The sequence below is a fragment of the Sebastes umbrosus genome, chromosome 18 (assembly GCF_015220745.1).
Source record: "Sebastes umbrosus isolate fSebUmb1 chromosome 18, fSebUmb1.pri, whole genome shotgun sequence".
In the NCBI taxonomy this organism is placed as follows: domain Eukaryota; kingdom Metazoa; phylum Chordata; class Actinopteri; order Perciformes; family Sebastidae; genus Sebastes; species Sebastes umbrosus.
This window is the reverse complement of record NC_051286.1, coordinates 3,930,080-3,953,622: the sequence shown is the minus strand read 5'-3', so window position 1 is coordinate 3,953,622 and position 23,543 is coordinate 3,930,080. Positions and strand designations below refer to the sequence as shown.

The following is a 23,543-nucleotide window of genomic DNA, read 5'->3' as shown; positions in this document are numbered from 1 at the left end:
ATATTTATATATATATTAGGTACAGTGTGTTGTAGTAATATATATATATATATATATATATATATTTATATATATATTAGGTACAGTGTGTTGTGCTCCCCTCCTGTGATGAACACTTGTAGGTACAGCCTCCACTGCGCATGCGCAGACTCGTTGTTAGCCTGTATCTTGTTCCCAGACATCATCATCATCTTCATCTTCATCATCATCACAGGTTGAGCTGCTCTTCTTCTTCACAACGAGACATCATCTTCATCTTCTTCTTCTTCTTCTATCATCAGTCTCTGCTGCTGCTGCTGCTGCTGACGGAGGAGGAGGAGGAGGAGAAGCCATACGATGAAGAAACGTTACGTGGACGCGAGCAGGCTACGGAAGATGAAGAAGCTGAAGATAACGGAGAAGCTGTCTGAGAGGTAGCTACCCGTTACCCGTTACCCGTTACCCGTTAACCGTTACCCGTTAACCGTCAGCCTGGTGGAGGAGGATGCTTTTGTTGTGGTGCCTCGTCTCGTCTTTGTGTCGCTCTCTGCCGTCGTCCTGCTGCTCACCTGTCTCTCCTCTCATCACCTCCTCTAGTGTCATCTACATCAACCAGTCTGCAGCTCTAATAACGGCTCATAACGGCTCATAACGGTTATAACGGTTTATAACGGTTTCAACCGCTGAGCGCCTCACTTCATCCCTCATTGTTTACAGAAACAGACAGAAGCCAGCAGCTGTAACTCACCGTCGGCCTGCTGCTCCTCCAGGCTCCTTACAGCTGCTCTGACTGCCTCTGTTAGGGACAATAATGCACACAATGAATGCATTATGTTTGCATTAACTGTATTTCCTATTAAGGAAAAGGAAAATAGCTCATTATGCACATTAAAAACATAATTTAGAAGCTTGTCTGGACAAGTCCAGACAAGAAAAGACAGCCTCAGGAGAAAGAAGCTAATTTAATTGTGCATTGTTTCACATGAGCAAGACAGTAGATTAAAAAAGCAGTTTAATAATAGCTAAATTATATTTTAAAAATGCTGGCTTCTTATGTTTTAATGAATTTGCTAGACAAATATACAATTATTGCACCTTTTATTTGGGAATAACTTTGATTAAATAAAAAAATATTGCTTTTTTTGTTGTGGAATTACTTACATATTTAGCAGTTACATTTAAAATACCTGTAAGATAAATAAAAAAAACTCTCTATTGGCAATATTACACAATATATTTGAAGAATTTAAGATGAGATGATCCATTCTAACTATTAAAGGTTACATATTGCTCTTTTTGTTGTGGAATAACTTGCATTATCGACTTTAAAATATCTTCAAGTAACATTATAAGGCTAATTTAATAAGATGCTGTCCCTTCTCACTCTTTCACATAAGATGTAACCTTTTATTATTGCATATTTAGTAGTATAAAATACCTGTAAAATATATAATAAATACTCTCTATTGGCAATATTACACAATATTTTTGAAGAATTTAAGATAAGATGATCTCTCCTAACTATTATAGATTAAATACTGCTTTTTTGTTGCATATTTAGTAGTATAAAATACCTGTAAAAAAGATTAAAATACTCTCTGATGGCAATAGTACACAATATATTTGAAGAATTTAAGATGCTGTAGTACTCTATCCTTACTACTACCTACTATTAAAGATTAAATATTGCTTTTTTGTTGTGGAATAATATGCATTTTTGGCAGTTATATCTCAAATAAAAGTGAGATAAATTAAAATACACTCTCTCAGTAACATTATAAAGCTAATTTGAATTTATATGAAGATTTTAAGCTGCTGTCTCTTCTCACTCTTTATTTTATTTTTGCATATTTAGTATTTTAGTTATTTTAAAATACCTGTGAGATAAATTGAAATACATTTTATTTCCGTAACATTAAAAAGGGAGATTTATAACCAGCATGTGCAATAGGATGCTGTGGTGCTCCCTCTCTCTCTCTCCTCCAGATGAAATATCGCCATGGTTACCAAACAAAGAAGGGGTGATGTGATAGCAGTCTGTGGACGAGCAGAACAAAGGAGCAAACCACGGCTCCTGTTTGGCTCGCGGTCGCCTGATAAAATGAATGAGGGGAGCAGTCATTGTTCTGTAGTGCCTCTACTTAAGAGGACCGACTGCAATTTTAAGATGCAGCTGCTCAATTATAGGTTTAGCGTCCGATTTGCATTGTCTTGTTTTGGCTTCTGTGTGTGTGTGTGTGTGTTTTTTTAATGCTTTGGCTTAAGAGGCTTTGCTGTGATAGAAATGTCTTTATTTACTAGAATCAGAATACAAATTAGTTTCTCATTCGTCCAGATTGAACACACCCCCATGCTGATGATTTATGTATAATAATAACAACGAGGGCTGGGATGATTCACCTTCTCCTGATTCAATTTTATTACTATACATGGGTGCAGATTTGATATGTATTGCGATTTTTAAGTATTGCAATTCGATATTGCGATTTTTTTTTTTTTTTTTTACTTTTTTAACACTAAACCATGGGAAAAAGTTCAATCATACACTTCTAGGGACTTTTACTTTGGAAAAAATATCTAAATTAATACAGTAAGAATGTTTGATTTTCAGCATGTATGTAGTCAGAGATGTCCTGAAGTCAAATATATCAGGATCATTGTCTGGAATTAATTATTACATTTTTTCCAGCAACCCAAAAATCAAAGAATAAAGACATTCCCCTCATAAATTAGAGGTGAATATAATCCAATCAATCGTATTTCCATATATGTATTTTGTATATACAGTTCCCTTTGTTAACACCTTATTTTGAAAAACGTCTATTCTTCCTCTAACTTCTCCAAGGTGGTCTCTAGCTCTCCCGTCAGCTGCGTTCTCCTTATACATCCATGGTCAGCTCCATCCATTTAACATAAATGTCAGTATATGGGTGCTCTACAGTTGAAGTGTCGGCCAATTTGACCACGGAGATGAGAGCCACGTCCGGCTCGACCGCACGTTACCGCGATACGATAACGTTTCCTGTCTGTGACAGAGTTAGCATGCAGCTTTATCCGTGATGTCTAGCTCTGCTTTTCCTGTCAATGTGCGAAACCCAAAGTGTTTCCATACTTTACTGGATGTGTAGTGTTTACCACGCTGGATTTAACATGTGAGGGTGCAGGTCGTATCCACGCAGACCCTCCGCCGTTTTCTACTTTTTCGTTGCGGCTCGCTGCGGTTTGTTTTGGTTGACGGATACGGAACGGATATGACGTCACATTACTCAGACTACAACAATAAAAGCGGTAACTTCCTTCTACATCCGCGTAGACTCAAATGAAGCAAATATATCGACTCTGGCTTTAAAAAATCAATTTAAAAATTGCACCCATCCCACCCCCTAATAATAACCTGTGTTCTTGTGTGTGTTTGCAGTGCGTACACCTTCCTGAAGTTTATGATGATGTGGACGCTGGTGCTGCTGGCAGATTTCATCCTTGAGTTCAGACTGGAGTACTTGTGGCCGTGCTGGCTCTTCTTTGGGAGTGTATACACCACGTTCCACTGCCACGGGCTGGTGAGAACCCCTCACTGTGTGACTTCATATTGTGTGGGCCCGGATGATGATGATAATCCCATAAAATGGTGATACTGAAATTAATGGGTTTTTTTTTCTTTGTTTGTTTGCAGATTATTTGTGTTGTTTTTGTTTGTGCTGCCTTCACTCTGGACATCTTTTGTTTAATTTTTGTGCCTTTGCACTGGCTCTTCTTTGTGGCAAGCACCTATGTGTTATTCAACTACATATGGCACACAGGTGAGTAAGGACATGCACCTTTTTTTAAAGGTCCCGTATTGCAAAAAGTGAAATTTTCATGTCTTTTATATTATAAAGCAGGTTTAAGTGCTATATAAATACTGATAAACTATCAAAACGCTCAATTAACAGAGAAATACACAAAGCCCGTATTCAGAAATTGTGCATTTGAAACAAGCTGTTAGGATTTCTGCCCATTTGTGATGTCACAAATACACAATATATAGATCATTACACAGTTTTAAACATAAACATTCTAAACGTGTCCCAGTTTATTTCCTGTTGCAGTGTATGTAAATAACATCAGCTGACAGGAAGTAAACATGGACCCAAACTGTTGCCTAGCAACGCAATTCCGTTGAAATGCACTAAAACGGAGCGTTTCAGACAGAGGGTAAATACAGGTATATTCAGGCAGACAGTATGAGGAAAATAAAGGTTTTCTTTAACATTACAACATGTAAACATGTTCTAGTAGAAACACAAAATACAAGTATGAACCTGAACATGAGCACGATATGGGACCTTTAAGTGAGTTACTCGCAATTTAAAGGTCCAGTGTGTAGGATCTGGCGGTATCTAGTGGTGAGGTGAGGAGATCACAACCAACGAAAAGCCTCTCCCGTGTGCCAAGCGTGTTGGAGAGCTACGGTGGCCGACGCTAAAACGTGAATGGCCCTCTCTAGAGCCAGTTGTTGTAAGAGCAGCGTATGTCATTTGGAGCAGAGTGTAGCGTGTGTGTGTATGTGGGAAGTGAGTGGTGAAGCAAGAGAGAGAGAGCGGCGGCGGCGGCGGCGACGGGAGCGAGTAACGTTATCGACTCTGGCCAAAGCAGGAAAAGTTAACACAGTTTGGTTTGTCCGTTCTGGGCTACTGTAGAAACATGGTGGACTCTGTGAAGATGACCCGATATAGATATAAACGGCTCATTCTAAGCTAACGAAAACACAACAATTCTTATTGTCAGGTGATTATACACTAAAGAAAACATGCTTATTATATTTCATTTCTGCCAATAAATCCCCCTGATTGTTACACACTGGTCCTTTAATTGCATTAGCAGTAGTACTCTTTCCACCTCTTCACATCTGATTATTTCCTATTTTTCCTGCAGAGAAAGGCATCTGTATATCGACGGTGTCCCTGTGGATCCTGCTGGTTTACACAGAGGCTTCACTTCGACTTAAAGACCTTAAAACCTCTCATGCCAACCTGTCTCATCTTTTTGCGGCACACTGGTATGTAGAGTTAACATAAATCAGCGTTTCTGCCCTCGAGAACTGAGATTTCTTACATAAAATGAACTGAGCTGTAATAAAAAAGCATTAGTATTAGACTTTTATGATGATATTATGAATCTGCCTGGATGTTTGTGCACCATATGTTGAAGGATCAATCAAGTAACAAATGAAAGAAGTATGCATAAATCTACGAATAGACTCACATTTAATAATAGAAGTCTGTTGGCCAAGATTTCTTTTTAATGTGTTTTTCCCCCCCTTTTGTTTTCTCATTCAGCATTGGATATCCTGTAGTGTATCTGGGGTTTGATGCCACCTGCTACTTCACCAACATCTTCAAGCTGCGCATACAGAAAGCGGTGCAGAGCGAGAACGACTTCCACATGCACCTGCTGCAGCACTCGCTCCCTCCAGGCCTGCAGGTTTACCCCAAGACCAGCACAGATGGAGGCAGCAGTGAGTCTTCTGCACCGTCTATTAATACGCACTTCTATCTGCCATTCTTACAACCTGCAGGATGTTCCTAATTTATGAGATCAGAGAGTTGGGACTCTTTTGTTTGTGTGATAACTCAAAGTTGCCACTCAGTCCTTAAATGTTTATTACAAATTAACCGTGAGAAAGACCAGAAACTGGGTGTTAAGAAAAGAGCTGATTAATCGATGAGTTGTCTCCTATTAAATTAATTAATCTAATTAACTGTTTTGATAATTAGTTAATTGGTTTGAGGTCAGAGGTCAAGGGACCCCTTTGAAAATGGCCATGACAGTTTTTCTCGCAAGAATTGAGCTATTTAACCTCCTTCTCAATAAACTAGTGTGACATAGTTGGTACCAATGCATTCCTTAGGTTTTCTAGTTTCAAATGATAGTATCTTCACTCTAGCTTTAAAACTGAGCCCGCTACAACTTGCTACCTCTGAAAGATTGATTGCGTTAAGAAATTAGTGGCGTTAAAACATATTTGCGCTAATACATTATTATTGCGTTAACTTGACAGCCCTATTTTTTATACATTGTTTTCTGTTATAAATATGAGAGCAGGTCAGGTAGGAAAGGAGTACAGATGAGTCCATCCTGCTTAGAGGAATCCTTTTGGCTGCAGCAAATATTTCTACCTAAATGCAACAAACTGAACTTTCTCCACTGTTGTTGACAGCAGACTGCAAATGTCTTTGCACGCTTCATATCCCGGCTGCAGAATTGAGATCATATTAGAGAGATGAAATTGACCGTTTTCTGTTTCTGCTTTTACTTGCAGGCTCAAAGTGGAAAATAAAGCCTGAGTCGACTCAGTATCAGTGTCAGAACGGCGCTGTAGTGGCCCACGATGAGGTGCACACTGTGGACTGCCTCCAGATCCGCAGCGAGGAGAGAGCGACAGAGAAAGCGACGCCGGAGGTGAGGACGGCTGAATCAAACCGGCGGCCGTTGGCATCCAAACCTGGTGAGTCCAGAGACGTGCTCCACTGTGGGGCAGGAGGACCAGAGTCCTCCACAACAACCCCGGAAAATCTACCTCAAGATGAGCAAGGAAGCAAAGCCACGCGGGCGGCTAAAAGCTCCTCGCCAAAAGCCCGCAGAGGCAGCACAAACACTCCTTCGCCGCCTGCAGGGAGGACTGAGAAGAAGCAGAGGTCCAGCTCTAAAACAGTCAGCCCCAACCGGGACGCCACAGAGAAGAGTGCCACAGCAGCCCACAATCACCACGCTGAACAGATGAACAAGTACACCACCGTTAACTTCAAGTAATCAGGCACGTGAAGGTGAAATCAGAGCTCCTGTTAACTCTTCCTTCATTATCTCCCAGGCTGGAGCAGGAGCTGAGGAGGCTGAAGGGCGAGCTGCAGGTGAGCCGGCAGAGCGAGCAGGAGCTGCGGAGTCACATCTGCAACTTGACCAACAGCGAGAGGAGCCTGAGACCGGAGGTGTCCCTGCTCCGACAGTCCAACATGCTGCTCCAGAGCAAGTGAGTCATCCACCACATCCACCGCTGAAAGCTCTTTGGCTCCTTCTGTGGGCCGTTTTACACATTACACCCGTCTATAAATAAATAGTGAGACGGGGATGAATGCATGCAGAAATACTGCCAGGACTCTGGTTATCTGTGTGAAAGCAAACCGTTTGTGGACCTCAAAACGATAGATGGATCTCTTTATTAATATCATATAAAGTCATATTTCATGTTGAGGGATTGTGGCTCACTATTCTCATCCGTAATTCTCATCCATAAAATTAATTATAACTACCTGAATCTTACCGAAATCTTTCACAGCATGTGATCTTAAATTCATGAGAATATTTTATTTTTTAATTTATTTGGTTTGGGGCTACTAAAACACAATCTGTGCTGCACGGTGGTGCAGGGTTTAGCACTGTCGCCTCACAGCAAGAGGGTTTGAATCCAGCTTGGGGTCCTTCTGTGTGGAGTTTGCATGTTCTTCCAGTGTTAGCGTGGGTTTTCTCCGGGTTCTCCGGCTTCCTCCCACAGTCTAAAGACATGCAGGTTAATTGTTGACTCTAAATTGCCCGTAGGTGTGAATGTGGGCGTGAATTGTTGTCTGTCTCTATGTGTCAGCCTGTGATAGTCTGGCAACCTGTCCAGGGTGTACCCCGTGTTCACCCAATGACAGCTGGGATCGGCTCCAGCCCCCCCGCGACCCTGAATAGGATAAGTGGTTACAGATAATGGATGGATGGATAGTTATTCTCAGACGGATGTCGCTGTGGGTTGTCGGTCCTGGGCACTGAAACGGGGGAGATGGAGACGGACAGACAGAAGAACACGTCAGCCTGCTGCACCGCGAGGCTTTGAATACCTTTGAATATTTCTCACCGAAGCTTCGAAGCCCAAAAAATGGTATTCGGAACATCCCTAGTGCTAGCCCTAGTTAATGATGTGCTAACGCACTCTGCTAATGTTAGCTCCACAGGTTTTTACGTTGAAACGTAAAGTTTTAGAAACATATATCTCTTCCAAACTCTCCGGGTAACGAGTATCACTATTACATGAGCCCCAGGCACAACGTTTAACCATGACTAGCTCAGTATTCCACAAAAACAGCACAAAAATTAAAATTTGAAGCGATTGCAGGACAGTTTATGAAGCAGAGACATATACTGTAGTTGTCGGACCCTGGTCGAAGCTGGCTGATGCTATGCTATGATTGGACAGTCTGCGTTCGAGGGGCGGAACTTGGCGAAGGGTCTATTAGTGTATTTCTCTTGTTTACAAAATAGTAAAAATGTGACACAGTTTTATCTGAAAAACAGATTAATACCTCTTAGTACACTGCAAACTGAAAAAACTGTTGACTTCATTAAGTTGTCCATCCAATCACAGATGAGCTAGCAACACATTTACCACATCAAACCAACATCCACCAGCCAGAGGCTTTAAATCTCGTCTGAGATGAGCGTGTTGTGCTCAGCTTTGATCAGCGCCACCACTTCTGATGCTCCAGTTTTATAAAGCAAAGTGCTCTCCAGCAAACTACAAGGATTCTGTCTGTTTTTCTAACAAGTCCATTAGGATGTGTCAGTAACCCACATATATATCTATGCTCTTATTTTTTGGCATCATGTAAAGTGAGATTTTCCCTTCAGGATTCTGTGTCTGACTAAAACCAAGCAGAGGGACAAACAGAGCAGTGCGATGCTGGAGAAGAAGACCAGAGCCGAGACGGAGGCCAGACTCTCCGTTGAGAAGCAGTTGGCCGAGCTTCAGGCTCAGAAACTGGAGGAAGCAGCCAGCACAGCACGGACTCTAACAAACAGGTAAATCACACCTATCACACCTTTGAAATACCTCGTTACTGAAGTGGGTTCGTGCCGGGAAAATAAAAAATGGATCTGCATTTGTGTGCTAGTTAGGGCTGGGCGATATGGTCAAAATCTTCTATCTCAATAATAATATATATCACCATGTAGCATGTTTTCTGGTAGTTAAATAAATAAATAGTCTATATGAAATAACCACGTGGTAAAGCCTATTTTTGTATACTCCTGTGTAAATTAAATACTTGACAAATGAGAAGTATTTTCTAATTTCTAATTAAGAACTTTAGTGCAAAATGAACATAACCGTTTCAAGTGAAATTATAGAGAAAATGAATATTTCCAGCTATACATTGACTATGTTGACATGCACAAACACAAATACAGAGGGATCAGATTAAGACAATAGTTTCAATAGATTCAACTGAGTTTGATCCGATTTTCTGAGAAATTTGAATTAGTATGTGCTTGTTATTATCAATTTAGATGATGTAATTGTGTATCACAGTATCGCGATATATGATTTCTAGGGCTGTCAATTGATTCAAATATTTAATCGCGATTAATCGCATATTTTGTATCTGTTCTAAATGTACCTTAAAGGGAGATTTGTCAAGTATTTAATCCTCTTATCAACATGGGAGTGGACAAATATGCTGCTTTACGCAAATGTATGTATATGTATTACTGGAAATCAATAAACAACACAAAACAATGACAGATATTGATCCAGAAACCCTCACAGGTACTGCATTTAGCATAAAACAATATGCTCCAATCATAACATGTCAAACTGCAGCCCAACAGGCAACAACAGCTGTCAGTGTGTCAGTGTGCTGATTTGACTATGACTTGCCCCAAACTGCATGTGATTATCATAAAGTGGGCATGTCTGTAAAGGGGAGACTCGTGGGTACCCATAGATCCCATTTACATTCACTGATCTGGAGGTCAGAGGTCAAGGGACCCCTTTGAAAATGGCCATGACAGTTTTTCCTCGCCAAAGTTTAGCGCAAGTTTGGAGCGTTATTCAACCTCCTTCATGACAAGCTAGTATGACATGGTTGGTACCAATGGAATCATTAGGTTTTGTAGTTTCATATGATACCAGTATCTTCACTCTAGCTTGAGCCCGCTACACCCTAAAGTTGCGTTGATGCACGTTAACTTTGACAGCCCTTGCATTTTATGTAACCATCTTCATAACATGTGTAGAATATTAAAAAAACAAGACCGATGCAAATGAAAATGTCATGTTTCTCTCTGTGTAAACTGGTCTTCCGCTCAAAACTGTTATTTTCTCCGTCTCCTACACCAGGCAGGAACACTGTGAGACCCAAATGTTAAGGAAAAGAGTAAAAGATCTAGAGACAGAGTACAAACAACTGCAGCTGGAGTGTCAAGTGAAAGAGAGTCGAGTGGTAGATCTAGAGAGTGATGTTGAGGTATCTTTTCTTTTACACTATTTGGGAATGAACTTGTGAGTGTCTTGTGAGTCTCCAGTGGTCCAGTACTTGGTTGTCTTCAGTTTGGTCATGTAGTCGTTTTGCTGTTTGAGTTCTGATTTGAATGTCTGTACTTCTTTGTGTTTGTTAAAACCTAATAGAGTCGTTCATTGGGACCATTTAATCTCTTTTACTTTTGGCCTGCAGTATTGCACTTTGTCATCATACGAGTATGCAGTAATGTTGTTTTTGTTGTCTTGACATCAGGTTGTTGTTGTACTGTGTGGTATTTGATTTCATTTTAGTGACATACTCTCTCCATGAAGCATGCTGAAACAAAAGCCAGGTCTTTCATAAAAACATTGCACTGCTTTGATAAGAAGTTTCAGAGAACGGGTCACCTCCCTCAAAGTCAATGTTATAAGTCAATGTTGACACAGAAAGAATCATCTAATATCTAATATAATGTGCAGCTTTTATGTTTTTTGAATGGCCGGCCAGTTCATCATGGACATTGTTTTCTCTCTGTGGTGTATTGGTTTCTTAAGTAACCTGAAGGCCACAGAATATATTAGTAAAGGCAAAAATACTTCAGAAACCAAAGCACTGAATCCCTCAGGTGGTCCACGGTTGATTGATGTTTCGACGTTTTACACGTGTTCTTACCGTCGATGTGTTTTTGGACTCAGGCTCTGGGGAAGTACCGCTGTGTGGAGAAAGAGACGGACATGCTGCTGTCCACTCTGTCGGCCATGCAGGAGAAAGCTCAACATCTGGAGTACAACCTGAGCGCAGAGACTCGCATCAAACTGGACCTGTTCTCGGCCCTGGGAGACGCCCGCCGACAGCTGGAAATCGCTCAAGGTCCTCCGCTCTTTCTCTTTGTTTGTTTTTTCTCCTTGTATGCAACTTTGTTTTAAATTTGTGTGTATTCTTAGTGCCTCAACTTACTGCTCCACTAAAAGTCCTGTTTGTTCATGTGTCTGTTAACAGGATATCTCAAAAATTGGTATCAGATTAGAGGTTATTTTGAGGGAAAGTTGACCATAAATGAAGGATTTAAGTGAGTTTTAGGTGGTAATCTGGATCCAGTTGCACCATGTGGCTATAAAATACTCTCATTAGGCGTACAATGATTTTTTTGCCCCCTAAATTGGTAAAATAAGAACGTTTTTTTTTAGCATAAACTGCACAGATTTTAGAAAACACTTTTTCTGCAATTAAAATGTATTCCAGACTTCACCAGACATGACTCATAATGTGTTTGGATGACACATTTACTAATCTTTTTTTTAATTTGCTATATTATTATTCTCTAACTGATTGCCAAAGTCTTGTAAGTGAGGCCTGTTTCACATTAACTGTCGTAACTATTGAACACATTGTGTAAATATGCACATATCAACTCCAGTACATTCTGCAAAATGTTATGGTACACCAACACAATAAACATAATTCAGTCAATTTTCTGATTTTTGAAGCGTAAATGCAATCGGCAGAAGTAAAAAGCTAACGTTACCTATAAACAAACTACACCACGGTTGCATGACTCTTCATGTCATCACTAACCACTAATCTTAAGGTGCACAAGTTTTGGGCGTGATGACGTTTAGTAGTCTCAGTTAGCTACTTGTTAGCAACCGCCTTTTTTAAGACACGTAAAATCTTTAAAATCCACACGAGTGGGATATTTACTGATGTGTTTTTGTTCTTTAGTTCTTTATTTGTGCATATAATAAAAGAAAAGAGATATACAATCACATGAAAAAATGCACTGAAGGCTTGTAAAAGGAACCCACCTAACATTGCATTTAAAGACAGCTGTATTACAATAGACAAACAGGCATAAATATTTATTAAATATCTAAAAGAAGAAAGAATACTATTACAAAACTTGAGGTTAAGAGGATAATCAAGAATCCAGCTTTTCACACATTATAGTTAACAAACTGTAAATATTATGGTTTGCTACATCCTACAGTATCCACGCCCTCATGTATTATTACCTTTGTTTATCTGACAGATAAAGTGATGAGGCAGGACCGGGAGATCAAGGAGATGAAGCAGAAGATAGCGGAGGTGATGGCCGTCAGTCCCGGCGTATCCTACATGGCTCCTCGGCCTCCGGTGCCGCAGTATCTCACCAAGTTACTCAACTCTGAGCGCTACATGCTGAATCCACGAGCGCTGATGTACCAGTGTCTGAAGAAATAAAGGAGGCCATCGACCCTTTCTCTGATCCTCAGACCCCTCCATCGTAAAACACGAGGGCAAGGGGCTAACGGACTTTATTACAGAGCTAAATGACACCATGAAGTCATCTACTTCCAGCCATGAGTGGAACCAGAATGAACCTCTCCACAAGTCGAATGCCTTTCGCTGCACTGACGGTGCTAACTTTACGCTGGGTTGAAGTGTTTCACTCCAAAATAAGAAATCTGATATACAGAGCTGCTCTAGGCACAAGTTTTATTTAAAGATACGACATAAACCATCTCGTCGGGATGCAACAGAGAAAACAGCACAACATTTATTGAAGTTGAATCTGAATAAATTAGTGATTTCTGGATAAATAAGTAGATAAATCTCGTTACCCTGCAGATCCACTAACTTACTTACCTACTGTAGCTTTAGAAGACTAATCAACTCTGTACAATATGACATTAACTACTGATAAAACTACACTCTCATTATTATTTATGTCCTTATCAAAAGCATTATACTTACAAAGTTACAAGAGTTAATAACCTGTTTTAATGATACAGAATGATCTTGATCTGCAGGGATGTCGACTAAAGAATTCAAAATAACATGATAGAATTTTATAATCTTGTTTATCCCTTTGAGACAAATGATTATACAAAATGATCTAATAAGTATGGAAGCCCATTTCCGCCAAAATGATGAAAAAAAAGATCCTGTAAGTCATTATCTCAAAATTATGAGATACTAAGTCATTTATTTGAGCAAGTTTCTCATTATTTTGAGATATTAATCATTATTTTAAGATACTAACTCATTATTTGAGAAAGTTTCTCATAATTTTGAGAAAGTTTCTCATTATTTTGAGATATTATACATTATTTTGAGAAAGTTTCATTTTGAGATACTAAGTCATTTATTTGGGAAAGTTTCTCATTATTTTGAGATATTTAGTCATTATTTTAAGATACTAACTCATTATTTGAGAAAGTTCCTCATTATTTCGAGAAAGTTTCTCATTATTATGAGAATGTTTCTCATTATTTTGAGAAAGTTTCTCATTATTTTGAGATATTATACATTATTTTGAGAAAGTTTCATTTTGAGATACTAAGTCATTTTTTTGAGAAGGTTTCTCATAATTTTGAGAAAGTTTCTCATTATTTTGAGAAAGTGACAATATAATACAAATATTACGTCCAAACAATATTCTATTTACAATTTTCTCAAAGCCTAAATATGATTATTAACCGACAACATCAACATATGCTAAATGTTTAAGGAAAGTATGTCTGTGCCTGTAAATAGTGGATTAAGATCATTTGAATTGTGCTGAAATTAAGATCAAATTAACACTTTTTAAAATCTAAAATGTGTTTTGGAATGAGACCCTTCAGAGAGACGGGTGTCGTTTTCATGTGAAGCTTCCTCGGCTGCAATCTGGGAGTTCATTGTGAACAACGAGCAGCGTTGTTTGATTGTCGGAGTGACCAGATAAAGTTGAGGAGAAGTGTTAGCAGCGATTATCTCTTTGTTTCAACTGACGGCTACATTTGGCAGCTCTCGGCTTCACGATGGCAAAACTCTGGAAACTAGAGAAAGTGTGAAAAAGTGAACTGAGTAGTTTCCACTTTGTTTGCCAGAATCGGATTTCGTCCGTGAGTTAAAGTGGAGTTGTGAATAACAAGGAATGACCAAACATGGTTCATGAATTTAATTACTGTGCCTATATACATTAAGCCGCCCACACATGATCAGCCGCTCTGCGCCGGCTGTACCATTGTTTTCTTGCGGGGAGAGCGCTACTCTCGGCGTGGCACTCGAAATCGCCACCGAGCGCCGCACTGAAAGTTTAAATTCTTTCAACTTTGACCTTGGTTGCCGCAGCCCTTTCAAAGCGCAACCAGAGATAACAGCTGTTGTTGTTGCCTAGAAACAGTGAATGGCGTTCTTTGCGCACTTTCTGATGGCCTATTATACCTGCGCTGCGCTTTGCCTCTGCGAGGCTCTGCGCTCTACCTCGCGGTGAGCGAAGGGCACATTTCTTATCATGTGAAGGCAGCTTTACTTTCAAACTGGGAAGTAAAAAACACAAATTTAATGTGAACCAGTAATGTGTTTGACTTTTGAAGTGCTATGTACTGTTTTTTGTAGTTTTTTTTTTCTTCTTTTTTTTTACTCACAATGTACAGAATTTAAAATACGGCTGATAAACACTCATGAACTGGATGTCGCCATTTTGGTAGCTTTTTATTTTAGAGTGTGTTTCTAGGGTGTTTTATATCAAAAGTATTTTTTAGTCTCGCTGTACTTTTATTATACTGCTGTAATTTTGTACGGCAAATGTGTTTGTCAGCATGAAATGTGTTTTATTCAACTGTTATTCGAGCACACATTGTGACTTTAAGTATGTACATGGATATACTTGTACAAGGGCTACAGTTTCTTAACATTTTGAACAAATAATGAATTGAAACGGTGATGCTCTGAGGGTGGAGATCACGATCCTGATACACCAGGATGGGTTGTTTTGTATAAATAATTTAAACAATGGAATTTTGTCTCAATTGTGTGTCTGTGTACATTATTTTACTTTTATTACACGGCTTTGTTGAATACTCGATTCTGATTGGTCAATCACGGCGTTCTACGGTCATTTCTTTATTGCTAACTTTTTTCTCGAAAGGTTATGACTTTTTTTCTCGTTAACTTTTATGACTTTATTCTAGTAATATTATGACTTTTTTCTCGTTAAGTTATGACTTTAATCTCGTAATATTACGACTTTTTTCTCGTTAAGTTATGACTTTAATCTCGTAATACTACGACTTTTTTCTCGGTAAATTATGACTTTAATCTCGTAATACTACGACTTTTTTCTCGTTAAGTTATGACTTTAATCTCGTAATACTACGACTTTTTTCTCGTTAAGTTATGACTTTAATCTCGTAATACTACGACTTTTTTCTCGTTAAGTTATGACTTTAATCTCGTAATATGACTTTTTTCTCGTTAAGTTATGACTTTAATCTCGTAATATTACAACTTTTTTCTCATTAAGTTATGACTTTAATCTCGTAATATTACGACTTTTTTCTCGTTAAGTTATGACTTTAATCTCGTAATATTACGACTTTTTTTCTCGTTAACTTTTATGACTTTATTCTGGTAATATTATGACTTTTTTTTCGTAAAGTTATGACTTTAATCTCGTAATATTACGACTTTTTTTCTCGTTAACTTTTATGACTTTATTCTGGTAATATTACGACTTTTTTTTCGTAAAGTTATGACTTTATTCTCGTAATATTACGACTTTTTTTCTCGTTAAGTTATGACTTTATTCTCGTAAAATTACAACTTCTCTTAAAGTTATGACTTTATTCTCGTAATATTACGACTTTTCTTCTCGTAAAGTTACGACTTTTCTTCTCGTAAAGTTACGACTTTTCTTCTCGTAAAGTTATGACTATTCTTTTAAAGTTATTTTTTTTTGGGGGCATTTTCCATTTTTATGACAGGACAGTGGATAGAGTCTTGAAAGGGGGGAGAGAGAGAGTGGATGCGGAAAGGGCCACAGGCCGGATTCGAACCCGGTCAGGACCAAGCCTTAATACATGGACGCCCGCTCTACCAACTGAGCTAACCCAGGCGCCCAAGTTATGACTATTCTTAGAGATTGATCTCTTTGCTTGTATACTCTGGTGTTTATACTAAGGGAAGTGGTAGTAGACCTTTTTAACCTCTAGGGGGCGATAGTGTGAATGGTAGGACGGAGAGGCGTGCTAGTGGAGACCGGAAGTCACCTGAAACAGGTGAGGAAGACGTGAGGACACGTCCTCGCGATGGAGGATCAGTCATGTAACTTTAGAGGGAAAGTTCTAGATTTATAATAAGTTATCAGTTAAAATGCGAGAGCCAAGATCTTTGAGGTGGATGCCGTCATCACGTCAGAAGAAGACCGGGCGGTTTCGGAAGAGGTTAAAAGTATCAATTAAAGCTACTTTGTGGCTGTTCAGGTTAATTGTAGCCAGGTATGGAAGCTAAAGAGCGCGGCTAAAACGACCCACGCTGCGGTCAGAGGTGACAGTGAGCTGTGACCAGCAGGAGAGATGGAGGAGGAGGAGGCCTGGATTTACCAGCCAAAGGAGGGAAGGCAAGTGAAGGCTGTCATATCTATTTTCCAGCTGCCTGTCATACTACACTATGACTTATTTGACATACTATATACTATTACATTTTGTTACTTTTTTGACATACTATACTATGAACTTTATTACTTTTTTCGACACTATACTATGACTTTTTTTCTTTACATTTTTCAATGCACTATAATGAAATTGATGAGTTTTTTTGATACACAATATGAATTTTGACTTTTTTCAACCTACTGAACTATGACTTTTTTTTACAACTTTTTTCAACATACTATGACCTTTTTCGACATACTATACTATGACTTTTTAATAACTTTTTTGACATTTTTTTATGACTGTTTTCAAAATACTATACTATGACACTTATGACTTTTTTTTGGCATACTATAAACATAATGACTTAATACGAAATATTATAATATGACTTTTTTTCTAAACTTTTTTCGACATGCTATACTATGACTTTTTATGATTTTTTTCAACATATGAACTTTGAGTATTCAACGTACTATACTATGACTTTTTACGATTTTTTTTCAACATACTACACTATGACTATGACTTTCTAAGACTTTTTGACAGGCTTGAACTTTTTTATGACTTTTTTGTTTTTTTACATTCTTCGATGCACTATATTATGAAATGTATGCGTTTTTTCAACATACTATGCTATGACTTTTTTAAAAACTATTTTCAACATACTATACTGTGACACTTTTATTACTTTTTTTGGCATACTATAAACATAATGACTATATGAAATACTATATTACTTTTTTTCTTAACTTTTTTTGACATGCTATACTATGACTTTTTATGAATGTTTTCAACATATTATACAATGACACTTTTATAACTTTTTTTTTACATCATTTTTTACTTTTTTAGAAATACTATACTATAACTTTTTTCAACATACTATTCTGTGATTTTTATTTTATCGCGTTTATAGATAAGGTGACTAGGAACAGAAAAGGAAGGGAGGCCAATACAGGGCTAAAACAGCATAAACATAAGTTAGCGACCAGTTATGGAGGGTAGCTGATAGGGGGCTCAGGCACTTACATTCAGGGGCTCTTGTCTAAACTATGACTTTTTATGACATACTATAATATGACTGTCGAAAAACATCAAGAAAAAAGTCATAGTATATTATGTCGAAATTAGTAAAAAATGTCATAGTATGTCAAAATAATTCATATAGAAAGTATAGTATATCCAAAAATAAAAAAAAGTCTTAGTATAGTATGTCAAAAACTTTCATGGAAAAAGTCTCAATTTAGTATGTCGAGAAATGTGTTGAAAAAAGTAGTCTAAAAATTTCATGAAAAAAAAGTCATGTCGAAACTTTTCATGAAAAAAGTCATGTCGAAAAATTTCATGAAAAAAAAGTCATGTCAAAAAATGTCATGAAAAAAAGTCATGTCGAAAAATGTCATGAAAAAAAGTCATGTCAAAATATTTCATGAAAAAAGTCGTCGAAAAATTTCATGAAAAAGTCATGTCGAAAATTTCATGAAAAAAAGTCATGTCGAAACTTTTCATGAAAAAAAAAATTTCATGAAAAAAGTCATGTCGAAAAATTTCATGAAAAAAGTCATGTCGAAAAATTTCATGAAAAAAAGTCGTCGAAAATTTCATGAAAAAAAAGTCATGTCAAAAAATGTCATGAAAAAAAGTCATGTCGAAACTTTCATGAAAAAAAAGTCATGTCGAAACTCATGAAAAAAAAGTCATGTCGAAAAATTTCATGAAAAAAAGTCATGTCGAAAACTGTCATGAAAAAAAAGTCGTCAAAAAATTTCATGAAAAAGTCATGTCGAAAAATTTCATGAAAAAAGTCATGTCGAAAAATTTCATGAAAAAAAGTCATGTCGAAAAATTTCATGAAAAAAAGTCATGTCGAAAAATTTCATGAAAAAAAGTCGTCGAAAAATTTCATGAAAAAAAGTCGTCGAAAAATTTCATGAAAAAAAAGTCGTCGAAAAATTTCATGAAAAAAAGTCGTCGAAAATTTCATGAAAAAAAGTCGTCGAAAATTTCATGAAAAAAAAGTCATGTCAAAAAATGTCATGAAAAAAAGTCATGTCGAAAAATTTCATGAAAAAAAAGTCATGTCGAAAAATGTCATGAAAAAAAGTCTTGTCGAAAAATGTCATGAAAAAAAGTCATGTCAAAATATTTCATGAAAAAAGTCATGTCGAAAAATTTCATTAAAAAAAAGTCATGTCGAAACTTTTCATGAAAAAAGTCATGTCGAAAAATTTCATGAAAAAAAAGTCATGTCAAAAAATGTCATGAAAAAAAGTCATGTCGAAACTTTCATGAAAAAAAAGTAATGTCGAAAAATTTCATGAAAAAAAAGTCATGTCGAAAAATGTCATGAAAAAAAGTCATGTCGAAAAATGTCATGAAAAAAAGTCATGTCAAAATATTTCATGAAAAAAGTCATGTCGAAAAATTTCATTAAAAAAAAGTCATGTCGAAAAATTTCATGAAAAAAGTCATGTCGAAAAATTTCATGAAAAAGTCGTCGAAAAATTTCATGAAAAAAAGTCATGTCGAAAAATTTCATGAAAAAAAAGTCGTCGAAAAATTTCATGAAAAAAAGTCGTCGAAAATTTCATGAAAAAAAGTCGTCGAAAATTTCATGAAAAAAAAGTCATGTCAAAAAATGTCATGAAAAAAAGTCATGTCGAAAAATTTCATGAAAAAAAAGTCATGTCGAAAAATGTCATGAAAAAAAGTCTTGTCGAAAAATGTCATGAAAAAAAAGTCATGTCAAAATATTTCATGAAAAAAATGTCGAAAAATTTCATGAAAAAAAAGTCATGTCAAAAAATGTCATGAAAAAAAGTCATGTCGAAAAATTTCATGAAAAAAAAGTCATGTCAAAATATTTCATGAAAAAAATCATGTCGAAAAATTTCATTAAAAAAAAGTCATGTCGAAACTTCATGAAAAAAGTCATGTCGAAAAATTTCATGAAAAAAAAGTCATGTCAAAAAATGTCATGAAAAAAAGTCATGTCGAAACTTTCATGAAAAAAGTCATGTCGAAAAATGTCATGAAAAAAAAGTCATGTCAAAAAATTTCATGAAATTAAGTCATGTCGAAAAATGTCATGAAAAAAAAGTCATGTCAAAATATTTCATGAAAAAAAAGTCATGTCGAAAAATGTCATGAAAAAAAAGTCGTCAAAAAATTTCATGAAAAAGTCATGTCGAAAGATTTCATGAAAAAAGTCATGTCGAAAAATTTCATGAAAAAAAGTCATGTCAAAAAATTTCATGAAAAAAAAGTCATGTCGAAAAATTTCATGAAAAAAAAGTCATGTCGAAAAATTTCATGAAAAAAAAGTCATGTCAAAAAATTTCATGAAAAAAAGTCATGTCGAAAAATGTCATGAAAAAAAAGTCATGTCAAAATATTTCATGAAAAAAAAGTCATGTCAAAAAATGTCATGAAAAAAAAGTCGTCAAAAAATTTCATGAAAAAGTCATGTCGAAAAATTTCATGAAAAAAGTCATGTCGAAAAATTTCATGAAAAAAAGTCATGTCGAAACTCATGAAAAAAAAGTCATGTCGAAAAATTTCATGAAAAAAAGTCATGTCGAAAAATGTCATGAAAAAAAAGTCGTCAAAAAATTTCATGAAAAAGTCATGTCGAAAAATTTCATGAAAAAAGTCATGTCGAAAAATTTCATGAAAAAAAGTCATGTCGAAAAATTTCATGAAAAAAAGTCATGTCGAAAAATTTCATGAAAAAAAGTCGTCGAAAAATTTCATGAAAAAAAGTCGTCGAAAAATTTCATGAAAAAAAAGTCGTCGAAAAATTTCATGAAAAAAAGTCGTCGAAAATTTCATGAAAAAAAGTCGTCGAAAATTTCATGAAAAAAAAGTCATGTCAAAAAATGTCATGAAAAAAATTCATGTCGAAAAATTTCATGAAAAAAAAGTCATGTCGAAAAATGTCATGAAAAAAAGTCTTGTCGAAAAATGTCATGAAAAAAAGTCATGTCAAAATATTTCATGAAAAAAGTCATGTCGAAAAATTTCATTAAAAAAAAGTCATGTCGAAACTTTTCATGAAAAGTCATGTCGAAAAATTTCATGAAAAAAAAGTCATGTCAAAAAATGTCATGAAAAAAAGTCATGTCGAAACTTTCATGAAAAAAAAGTAATGTCGAAAAATTTCATGAAAAAAAGTCATGTCGAAAAATGTCATGAAAAAAAGTCATGTCGAAAAATGTCATGAAAAAAAGTCATGTCAAAATATTTCATGAAAAAAGTCATGTCGAAAAATTTCATTAAAAAAAAGTCATGTCGAAAAATTTCATGAAAAAAGTCATGTCGAAAAATTTCATGAAAAAGTCGTCGAAAAATTTCATGAAAAAAAGTCATGTCGAAAAATTTCATGAAAAAAAAGTCGTCGAAAAATTTCATGAAAAAAAGTCGTCGAAAATTTCATGAAAAAAAGTCGTCGAAAATTTCATGAAAAAAAAGTCATGTCAAAAAATGTCATGAAAAAAAGTCATGTCGAAAAATTTCATGAAAAAAAAGTCATGTCGAAAAATGTCATGAAAAAAAGTCTTGTCGAAAAATGTCATGAAAAAAAGTCATGTCAAAATATTTCATGAAAAAAATCATGTCGAAAAATTTCATTAAAAAAAAGTCATGTCGAAACTTTTCATGAAAAAAGTCATGTCGAAAAATTTCATGAAAAAAAAGTCATGTCAAAAAATGTCATGAAAAAAAGTCATGTCGAAACTTTCATGAAAAAAGTCATGTCGAAAAATGTCATGAAAAAAAAGTCATGTCAAAAAATTTCATGAAATTAAGTCATGTCGAAACTTTCATGAAAAAAGTCATGTCGAAAAATGTCATGAAAAAAGTCATGTCGAAAAATTTCATGAAAAAAAGTCATGTCAAAAAATTTCATGAAAAAAATTCATGTCGAAAAATTTCATGAAAAAAAGTCATGTCAAAAAATTTCATGAAAAAAAGTCATGTCGAAAAATTTCATGAAAAAGTCATGTCGAAAAATGTCATGAAAAAAGTCTTGTCGAAAAATGTCATGAAAAAAAGTCATGTCAAAATATTTCATGAAAAAAGTCATGTCGAAAAATTTCATTAAAAAAAAGTCATGTCGAAACTTCATGAAAAAGTCATGTCGAAAAATTTCATGAAAAAAAAGTCATGTCAAAAAATGTCATGAAAAAAAGTCATGTCGAAAAATTTCATGAAAAAGTCATGTCGAAAAATGTCATGAAAAAAAGTCTTGTCGAAAAATGTCATGAAAAAAAGTCATGTCAAAATATTTCATGAAAAAAGTCATGTCGAAAAATTTCATTAAAAAAAAGTCATGTCGAAACTTCATGAAAAAGTCATGTCGAAAAATTTCATGAAAAAAAAGTCATGTCAAAAAATGTCATGAAAAAAAGTCATGTCGAAACTTTCATGAAAAAAAAGTCATGTCGAAAAATGTCATGAAAAAAAGTCATGTCGAAAAATGTCATGAAAAAAAGTCATGTCAAAATATTTCATGAAAAAAGTCATGTCGAAAAATTTCATGAAAAAGTCATGTCGAAAATTTCATGAAAAAAAGTCATGTCGAAACTTTTCATGAAAAAAAAGTCATGTCGAAAAATTTCATGAAAAAAAGTCGTTGAAAATTTCATGAAAAAAAGTCATGTCAAAAAAAGTCATGTCGAAAATTTCATGAAAAAAAGTCATGTCGAAACTTCATGAAAAAAAGTCATGTCGAAAAATGTCATGAAAAAAAAGTCATAGTAAAATATGTCAACAAAAAAAGTAAAAAAAAAAAAAAGTCATAGTAAAATATGTCACAAAAAAGTAAAAAAAAAAATTAAAAAAAAGTCATAGTAAAATATGTCACAAAAAAGTAAAAAAAAAAAAAAGTCATAGTAAAATATGTCACAAAAAAGTAAAAAAAAAAAAAAGTCAGTAAAATATGTCACAAAAAAGTAAAAAAAAAAAAAGTCATAGTAAAATATGTCACAAAAAAAGTAAAAAAAAAAAAAGTCACAGTATAGTATGTCGAAAAAAAAGTATAAAAAAAAAATTAAAAAAAAGTCATAGTAAAATATGTCACAAAAAAGTTTAAAAAAAAAAAAAAGTCACAGTATATTATATCACAAAAAAGTAAAAAAAAAAAAAAAGTCACAGTATAGTATGTCGAAAAAAAGAAAAAAAAATCACAGTAAAGTATGTCACAAAAAAGTTAAAAAAAAAAGTCAGTAAAGTATTTCACAAAAAAGTAAAAAAAAAAAAAAGTCACAGTATAGTATGTCGAAAAAAAAAAGTCACAGTAAAGTATTTCACAAAAAAAGTAAAAAAAAAAAAAAAAAGTCACAGTATAGTATATCACAAAAAAGTAAAAAAAAAAAAAAGTCACTATAGTATGTTGAAATAAAAGTTAAAAAAAAGTCACAGTATAGTATGTCGAAAAAAAAAAGTCACAGTAAAGTATGTCACAAAAGTTTAAAAAAAAAAAGTCAGTAAAGTATGTCACAAAAAAGTAAAAGTAAAAAAAAAAAGTCACAGTAAACTGTCACAAAAAAGTAAAAAAAAAAAAAAAGTCATAGTAAAATATGTCACAAAAAAGTAAAAATAAAAAAAGTCATAGTAAAATATGTCACAAAAAAAGTAAAAAAAAAAAAAGTCACAGTATAGTATGTCGAAAAAAAAGTATAAAAAAAAATTTAAAAAAAGTCATAGTAAAATGTCACAAAAGTTTAAAAAAAAAAAAAAGTCACAGTATAGTATGTCGAAAAAAAAGTATAAAAAAAAAATTAAAAAAAAGTCATAGTAAAATATGTCACAAAAAAGTAAAAAAAAAATGTCATGAAAAAAAGTCATGTCAAAAAATGTCATGAAAAAAAAGTCATGTCGAAAATTTCATGAAAAAAAGTCATGTCGA

General features: G+C 35.0%; 1 protein-coding gene across 1 annotated transcript in view; it reads left to right on the top strand.

The window, feature by feature from the left end:
- si:dkey-12h9.6 (macoilin-1) overlaps positions 1–15,010 on the top strand; it is a 42,804-nt gene extending 27,794 nt beyond the window's left edge. Inside the window, exons 2-12 of the mRNA XM_037750684.1 lie at positions 282–413; positions 3,398–3,539; positions 3,653–3,779; positions 4,894–5,017; positions 5,298–5,476; positions 6,281–6,746; positions 6,830–6,988; positions 8,626–8,796; positions 10,115–10,241; positions 10,931–11,105; positions 12,265–15,010. Of these exons, the coding sequence (XP_037606612.1) occupies positions 337–413; positions 3,398–3,539; positions 3,653–3,779; positions 4,894–5,017; positions 5,298–5,476; positions 6,281–6,746; positions 6,830–6,988; positions 8,626–8,796; positions 10,115–10,241; positions 10,931–11,105; positions 12,265–12,455 (1,938 nt within the window). The 5' untranslated portion in view covers positions 282–336 and the 3' untranslated portion in view covers positions 12,456–15,010. The remainder of the gene's footprint in view (positions 1–281; positions 414–3,397; positions 3,540–3,652; positions 3,780–4,893; positions 5,018–5,297; positions 5,477–6,280; positions 6,747–6,829; positions 6,989–8,625; positions 8,797–10,114; positions 10,242–10,930; positions 11,106–12,264) is intronic.
- Positions 15,011–23,543: the final 8,533 nt, after the last annotated feature.